This window comes from Trachymyrmex cornetzi, unplaced genomic scaffold (genome assembly GCF_001594075.2).
Source record: "Trachymyrmex cornetzi isolate Tcor2-1 unplaced genomic scaffold, Tcor1.1 scaffold97, whole genome shotgun sequence".
Lineage (NCBI taxonomy): Eukaryota > Metazoa > Arthropoda > Insecta > Hymenoptera > Formicidae > Trachymyrmex > Trachymyrmex cornetzi.
The window spans coordinates 549,420-558,221 of record NW_017300322.1 but is presented as its reverse complement, the minus strand read 5'-3'; the positions used below and the strand labels follow the sequence as shown (position 1 = coordinate 558,221).

The 8,802-nt window shown below is 30.5% G+C and overlaps 2 protein-coding genes across 2 annotated transcripts in view; one reads left to right on the top strand and one right to left on the bottom strand.

Annotated features, from left to right (window-relative positions):
* The first annotated feature begins 1,055 nt into the window (after nt 1-1,055).
* Nucleotides 1,056-5,010, top strand: LOC108769930 (carboxypeptidase B). The gene is made up of 5 exons (XM_018521151.1): nt 1,056-1,299; nt 1,434-1,628; nt 3,608-3,741; nt 3,814-4,215; nt 4,548-5,010. Exons 1-5 carry the CDS (start codon nt 1,056-1,058, stop codon nt 4,905-4,907), a joined length of 1,335 nt encoding a protein of 444 aa, XP_018376653.1. The 3' UTR covers nt 4,908-5,010.
* Nucleotides 5,011-6,667: 1,657 nt separating this feature from the next.
* Nucleotides 6,668-8,802, bottom strand: part of LOC108769926 (transmembrane protease serine 9) — a 10,094-nt gene continuing 7,959 nt past the window's right edge. Inside the window, exons 7-8 of the mRNA XM_018521148.1 lie at nt 7,006-7,321; nt 6,668-6,908 (exon numbers count right to left, since the gene is read on the bottom strand). Coding sequence (XP_018376650.1) covers nt 6,747-6,908; nt 7,006-7,321 — 478 coding nt within the window. The 3' untranslated portion in view covers nt 6,668-6,746. The remainder of the gene's footprint in view (nt 6,909-7,005; nt 7,322-8,802) is intronic.

The following is an 8,802-nucleotide window of genomic DNA, read 5'->3' as shown; positions in this document are numbered from 1 at the left end:
CGATTTTGTCCCAAATGATGTCCTGATATAGACGTTGCAGTACTGTTTTTTTATTAAACTGCAATCACGATTACGACGTAGCGGTGCAAGAACGATGCAAGAAGTATGTGCAGAAGCCGCGTGTCTGCTCGCGATTTACGCCGTCGATTATCGTCGTTGGAGTTGCGTCGGCGCTCTAAATTAAATAAAGTAGCCGTGCATCAATGAACCTATTGCTATAAAGAAGTCTTGCAACAAACAATAATATTTAAAGTCTACAAATACTTGTATTACTTAACAATGAACAATATTATTTTAAATATAAATTTAAAAAATAAAAACTTCTGGCAATTATTTATTTGTATAATTATTTTGTGTAGTTTCCTTTATTTATGTGGAATTCTGTAGATAAATTATATAATTATAATGAAGATAAATTTTGTGTGCATATCCAGGTAGCACAGAGAGTTCGAAAATAATTGTTTTTTGTTTCTTGTCTCACGAAATGATTTCCTGTTTCATCTCATTTAAATTCTAAATGTGTTTTTGAGTCTTAAAAGATTTCACCTATATTATGAAATTGTGCGGAATAGATTTCGATCAGAATTATTTAATTATTTCCTAAATTTTTATTATGTTTTTTTAGGGAAAACAAAGTAATTTCGATTAAAATCTATTTCGAATAATTCCATAATACATGCCTAGAACGTAGTATTTTATCTTGTAATTTTTGGATGTCGATTTGATGTTATTAAGCGTATAGTAATATATAAAAGTTTTATATAAAAATATCAGCAGCCGACGCGTGGTTCGACTGTATGAGATACACTAAATAAGAAGAAGACTGTTTAGCTTTATTGTCTTTCTACAAACAGTACATATTTATTTTGATATGAATATAGAAACAGTACATGTTTATTAACAATACATATTTATTTCGATATGAATTTGTTACGGTTGGATTCGGCAAACTCCGCATCTTCGATCGAGTAATTCCGTTATACTCCCGATCAGCGAACGTGTCGCGTATTATAAAAGCTGGGTATATTCTGTTCTTAAGAACAGTTTCAGCTAACATGAGGCACGGTGGAAAAGATCACATAAAATGGGTGGCGTTGACAACGATAACAATCGTTGTCCTCGTCGTTGATGCGACCGTGAATCTTGAAAGAGGCGAATCTGTGGCTTGCGAAAAAACGGCTAAACAAGATTTTAGAGAGAATTTTAGTAGGAAAGTTTTTTACGTCGGTGATCAAGTGTGGAGAATCTACAAGCACAATGATTCAGTAAATGATTTGGTGGAGCAACACGATCAAAACGGTTGTACATAATAAATAAAATTTATATTAAAATATAAATATTTTACTGTATTTCAAAATGATATGTATTACTAAGAATTTTAGAGGGACTACAGCTATAAATAGAGTCTAACAAAATCTTTTTTTTTAATGTAGCATATCAAATATGGTCGAACCATCCATTGACAGTCGATATTTTCGTTCGAAGCCAGATGCTTTATAATGTCGATTTACTATTGAACAATTGCAGAATAAAATATGACGTTTTGATCAAAGATGTGCAAAAAGCGATCGATGACGGGAATGTTCGACTTACAACCGCAATGCAAACAGAACTTGAAGGACGCAAAGGTTTGGGATTTTATTACAATTGTATTAATAAAATATCATTTTTTAATTGCTAAATCATGAAATCAATATTACTGTATTATTCAACAATATAATCGCAGGGAAAATAAAAATTTCTTCAAAGATAAATAATAGTAACAATACTATTAATATTTACATATAATAACATTTATTGATATATTCACGCATCGTTAAATGCTTTTAATAATCATTATTAAGTACTTACACTTCGCATCAAATTATCGCAGCTTATCGTATATGCTTCACAATTAGTCTTGCTCTTTATCAATTTTTTTTACTTTTTGACAATCTTATTAATAATGAAAAAAAGCAATCAATCTTTATAGTTATCTTGTTTTATTGATATTCATAAGAGTTATAAAAAAAGCTATTGTTTGGTTGACAATTATTATTAAGAGCTTACACTTCGTATCAAGTCATCGTTGCTTATCGTTCATGTTTCATGATTGGCTATCACTTTTAATTTATCATTTTGCGTCACTTTTAGACAATTAATAATAGAAAAGAAGCAATAATCGATCTTCATAACTTGTTTTTCACTTGTTTACGTAAATGGAAGAAGCTATTATTTTATCAATCATGTAGCAAAGAAAGCTAATTAAAATGAATTAATAATTCTTATTCAGAAATACATTCAAAAATAATAAATTATTGCAAATGACAACTTGTTGTTAATTTTGAATCGGACTAATTAATTTGAATGGTCTCTATTTATTTAATTTATTATTTATTTAAAATTGCAAACTAAATAATTAAAATAATTTTTATAAAAATAAATTTAAGATTCCATTGTTTTAATTAAATATTCTCAATTGTGTCTCAATTAAATTAAATTATTATAGTATTTGTAATAATTAGGACATCATGTAGAAAATACAGTAAATACTATAAGTCCAACATTGTACATGAAAACTATTCTAATGTTGATGTAAACATACTTGGTAAAATTCTTGTCTATTATATAACTTTAATATAATTCGGACAGTTAATCTAATATTCACTGTAAAGATTAGTAATACATTTTATTATTATTTATATGTCGTTATCGGAAAATTGTGTCATTTGATGTAATGCGTGTATGTGTTAAGTGTATATGAGAGTCATTGTTAAAATCATAAACTGGAATACACATATAAATTATATTTCTAAAATATTTATATTTCTAAAAAGAGAGAGAGAGAAAAGTTAATACATTAATTAATAATTTCAAATTCTTATACATTTTCAAAGAAAAACAGTTTAAAATGAATCGAGGTTATTGACCTTGTGTGAATCCCACTTAGTAACCCGGTTCCGCTTCAATGCTGATTAACATTAACAGTTATACTTTACTTGTAAGGCGTGTGTAAAACGCGTAGTCTTCGCACGTACGGGCGTTCAGCGACGTTTCGTCGTTTTCTGTGGTCGTTTGCGTAGTCGGTTGATCTCATCTCGATGCCGTTATCCAAGACGGACTCGGCAAGGTTCGGTTTTCAATTCGTGCAAGAAATTATTACATTTGCAGACAATATTGGAAAAGTCGAAAAATTGCTGAAACTCCTGAAACGCGAATTAAGCTATGGGAATAAATATGAGCATTTGGGAATTTTTATAATGAGTGCATCGCTTCTGTCACCGAGTATTCAGTAATTTTTTAGCTCGTTACGCTTGGTGGCAGGGAGTCAGACGTAGATTTCCACGTCCTCGTCCTCTTCGTTATCCTGCTAGTGTATATGGTGGGGGTGCTCCGTGGCATTTTAGGGGTGAGCTTTCAGACGCGCATAATCCGTTTCGTCGATTCAGAATGATATATCAGATGTATATACTGTAAGGAGTATCGAAAAAAAAATTTTGTAAACTGACGATTGAAAGGAAGAAATGCTTGCTTTGCGTTGAGCTGAATCTACGAAGCGATTGCTATACAAGCTCACGAGGGTATGGAACGTGCAATCTTTGAATAATCTTCAAGATATATTCATCAGGTCATCGTATGGAATGGACCAGCTACCATGATATAAATGACATTTATGGTTACTTGGATTATCTCGCGAACACTTATCCTGATGTCTGCTCCGTTCAATCCATCGGTAATTCCATTGAAGGACAGCCCCTCAAGGTATCCACATCTAATTTATTTTAATAAAAAATTTGATGTTTAAGATCTTAATATTTTTATAAATGTTAAAAGGTTCTAAGGATTAGTAATGGTAAGACGGAAAATACACCTGCGATATGGATTGATGGTGGCATACATGCCAGGGAATGGATCTCACCAGCAGCTGTGACTTATGTCATTGATAATCTGGTTGAAAATAGCGATGTTTTACAAACAGACTATTACATTCTGCCAGTTGCCAATCCAGATGGCTACAGATATACCTTCCTATACGATCGTTTATGGAGGAAGAATAGAAGGAAAGGCACTGTTTGCTCGGGCGTAGATTTAAACAGAAATTTTGGTTATCGTTGGGGTGGAAAGGGAACTAGCAGTAACATGTGCTATGAGACATACAGAGGTTCTAAAGCATTCTCCGAGCCAGAAACTAACGCTATTCGAAATTTCTTCGAGAACAGTTTAGCAAATTTCAAGGTTAGTTAAAATATTTTGCATAAAAATCCGCGAGTTTATATTTACTTTGCATTAATTATTTTATTCTTTTAAATACATCAATTATAGCAATGCTATCAGCAATTATTCTTAACTTAATATTGTAAACATAATAATATTTAGATCATACAGATTTTCCTTAATTCAAGATATCTCACAAAAAAATATATATATGTATATTTTTTGTAAGATATTTATAATAACGTTTTATAACAATCTCAATCCACAGACAATTAAATCTCAGAAATTAACTTTATAAATTTTGAAATATTCCTTTCATGCCACTATAGCACTTTATTATTTCTTTCTTGCAGGCATATATATCGTTTCATTCATATGGCCAATACATTTTGTATCCGTGGGGATATGATCAGCGTTTGCCGCCTGATTACCGAGATCTTGATGCGGCAGGGCTTGAAGCAGCTAGATATATGAAGTACGAAGGAGGCGATAATACAGAGTACACCGTAGGAAATAGCGCGATAACGTTGTATCCTGCTGCTGGCGGTTCTGATGATTGGGCTAAAGCTCTGCTCAAGATCAAGTATGCATATACAATCGAACTGCGGGACACTGGACGACACGGCTTCCTACTGCCACCTCAGTATATTATTCCGACAGCCAAGGAAGCACTGGCCGCAGTAAAAGTAATCACGGGTACTATCAGGAAATAGTAAATAAATTGTTAAATATACATTTGTAAAATATATTTGATTGGAGAATTTGACTAGGGAAGTGAGTCTTTCAACTATTTGCCTTGCTACTGTATTTTATAAACTGTATCTTTAACTTTTATCATTCGGATAGTGCATTGTTATTCAGAATTGTTTTTTTTTTGTGATATTTTATAAATGTATCTTTATATAATCGTTATATAATAATATTACCAATCAATGGCATAAAATCTGAAAACAATTCTTTACAGTGCAATAGTTTGGAATCTATTGCATTTAAATTTGTGCTAAAAGATATAAACTGAAGGTATATGTAATTAATTTATTTTGCATGTTATTGCATACTTATATATTATTATTATATTATTATACCTAGTTAGATATTTTAATAAAATCTTGTTTTTTAAAGAATACATAAATTTGTCATGTTTCCTGAAAATCATACGGTCTCTGTAGAATAAATAAAAAAATATTGATTTCGACTCTGACTGAAAAAAATGTGACTCCGTTAGCTTCTCTCTCTCTCTCTCTCTCTCTCTCTCTCTCTCGTAAGACTTATCTAAGTTTCGATTTCCGTTTCGTCTTCGACCGAAATTGAATGACAACCGAATATTCGTTTTTGGCTGGAGATTAAAATATGGTTTCGATCGGACTCTAATATTAATGTTCTTCAGTTTGACAGAGTAAATTTAAGTGATACTTAAATATTATTTGTTAAAGTTAATAATAGACAGTTAAAAAAAGTTTTGTTATCTACAATATGTTACTATGCTGCATATCATTTCGAGTAATAACAGTAATTTTGTTTAATTTAAATTAAACGAATAAGGTGTCTACGTATTCTAACATATGCAGGCAAACTTAGCATACATTGTTACTGCATGATTGAATATTCGATTATAATTTAACCTGACCAAAAGCTTTATATTATTTAATATACCTAGTTAGAGTTAGAATATATTAAAGTAAATATATCTAAAACAGTTTACATTCGTTTATCTGCAACAGTGTTTTGTTATTTATCATAACAGAATAACTTTAGAAAATATAAATTTTGTTCCAAAATACCTACATATCTTTATCAATGTAACACACTAAACAACTGGGCAAACTAGCTACAATGCAGTATGTTCGTATTTCACTAAGATACTATAAAAAAAAACTATATAAGAACATTTCTGGCATATGAATATTAAGAAAGTTTTTTCTCTATCACATTAGAATAGTTTATTCATAATAATTAACTGTTAAAAATTCGAATGCATAAACAAAATAATTCTTCGGAGACAATGTCTTGAAATAAGGATTCTTGATGAAAGTAAATGAATGTACTATGACAATATAATTTCATCTCTGATTTTATATAAATTAATTCAAGATAAAATAAGATAAACAATTATACATATATATACGGAATAAAATATTAAAAACATTTAAATAAAATTGTTATAATCTAAATCGAGAGAGAGAGAATAAGCGTTAAATCAATCAAATTATCGATGTCTTGTTACATCAACAGGAATTTAGAATGCTGGTTCGACGTCTCTTCAACTAATTATTATATACTATTATATACTAACTGAGCATTGAGATATGTAAGTATATTTAAGAAAAAAAATTTGTTATTGTTACCTGTTAAATAAAATAAATAAGAATAACGATGTCTTTTGATTAAATGTTTGGTTTATCTAATAAAATTCCTGTTTAGTTTTTGCGTCATGTAGGATAGAAATAAAAAGACATTATTTAATTTATGCTGGATATCTATTTTATGTTAAATAACGTGTAACGATTTCTTATTTAATATTATACATTCATAAGTCGTCGATATTGCCATCATTATTGACTCATCTTCTGCTGAATCCAAGGATTGAAAGAGGATACTTTAGTGAATACGGATGGCGCGCCTGAAATACCACAAGGTATCATACCCCAAGATACAATTCCAACAAGTATCGGTTTTCCATTGATAATCTTAAATAGTGGACCACCGGAATCACCCTAAAAGTATATTAAAAACAATACATTAAATTGTTATACATTAATTGCCAACAATACTACTATCATTCATTAAATTTGCTGAATATCTGGCACATACGCTGCATGCAGAGTTTAGTTCGCTTGATGATAATGGCCCAGTGCAGACATTGCTTTTATCATCAAGAGGAGCAGATCCCGTCATTTTAATGACGGTTTGGTTGCAAGATTTGAAATTCATAATAGTCATCATAACATGTTGAAGTGTAGATGGCATTACTGGAGTATTAGTAGTCGAGGTAGAACCCCATCCACAAAGCCATACCTGTCCAGTTGGTTCACTGTTTAGTTCGGGTAACGCGATAGCTTGTACGTTCTCATTCAAAGTCAATGGTGTAGCTAACTTAAGCAGAGCGATATCATATGGGCCAACACCACTGAAAGTTAAAAAATACGTATTGTGTGTATATATGAAATAATATTCTTTTTTATTAATTATACAGTTTTAAAAAATATTCGTTTAAGTTAATGTGTTAATACTAAATACATGTTAATACTAAAAAAATTGTAGTATACTAAAAGAAAAGATTGGCTGCTGCAGCAGATTAGATGGTAAAATATGGCGCAGCATTTTTAATTGGCTGCCAATTTCTGGTTGTAGCAACCAATTCTTGGTTGCAGCAATCAATTTTTGTTTGCGTTAGTCTATAATCCGCAATGTTAGTATAGAATGTTGACAGTCTAACCAAAAATTCATTGCTGCAACCAATTAAAAATGCTATGCCATATTCAGCCAATCTTTTCTTTCATTGCATTAGTGAAAGAATATAGTAGTAACTTGCAGAATTAATAGAATATATGTGTATATCATAACAAATCTCAAAATATAATTTGTGCGTCATTATTTATTTGAGGTATAGTTTTCCAATATCTTATGTATCAATATTAATCACGATATTAATGGTGTGACATTACATTAGAGTAATAGTAGTTTCGATTATACAAATAATTTATTTTACAAATAAAACTGCTGATTATTATTGATGCAAGAGCTATTATGTTCTAGATTATTTCTATATATAATTATAAATTAATTATAAATACAACATTGATTACATATTAAACAAATATTATTCAAAGACGAATTAATTTAATTGTTCGTGTTCATTGCTTTCAACGTTTCACTTACCCTTTATAATTTTCGTGTATGATAAATTTGTCCAGTTTTACTATCTGTTCGGTAGTCTCCGTACGTTTAACATCGAATTTTCCAGCCTTAACGATTATTTTGCTTGCGGAATAAGTGTTATAAACACAATGTGCTGCTGTTAAAGCCCATTGTGCATTCAGGATGGATGCACCGCAGAAATGCTGATTGCCAGAAAATAAGCTCTTCACTTGAAGGGAAAGGATAAATTTGTATAATCCTTTCGGCGCTTCGTTACCTCCAACCACACGAGTCTCAAACGAAGATGAATCCGACCAGACAGATGGCCTCTGGATGTTGAGTCGGGGCTGCACTACAATTTAAATTAATAGTGTTTAAGAAAACGGACTTACTGAAGAAGTTGATCATAGAGAGAGAGAGAAGAGAGAGAAGAGAGCATATCAAAGCTAGCTCTTTATAATATTATATTATATAATATAAAATTTTATAAGAGAAATAATATTTTATAAGAGAATTTTTGATTAGAAACTAAACTCTTTGCTTTGTTATTTGTACCCAATGAGAAGTAACGACATCGATTCGTTAATAACGATGTTGATTCTCACTTGTCAATTCTCACTAGGTACTACAATGTAATAATTTAGTTATTATTTATTTAAAATTTTTTAATTAACAAGAGAAATTTTTTATAATGATTAGTGACTATTTTTTAAGCAAAATTGAATACAAATTATATCTACCCGGGAAAAA

Bases quoted from the DNA above. Each gene is read 5' to 3' on its own strand.
- LOC108769930 (XM_018521151.1), top strand. From the start codon at position 1,056: ATGAGGCACGGTGGAAAAGATCACATAAAATGGGTGGCGTTGACAACG. The intron at 1,300-1,433 runs GTTGTACATAAT...TTTTTAATGTAG, and splicing joins GGAGCAACACGATCAAAACG to CATATCAAATATGGTCGAAC. The intron at 3,742-3,813 runs GTATCCACATCT...AAATGTTAAAAG, and splicing joins TTGAAGGACAGCCCCTCAAG to GTTCTAAGGATTAGTAATGG.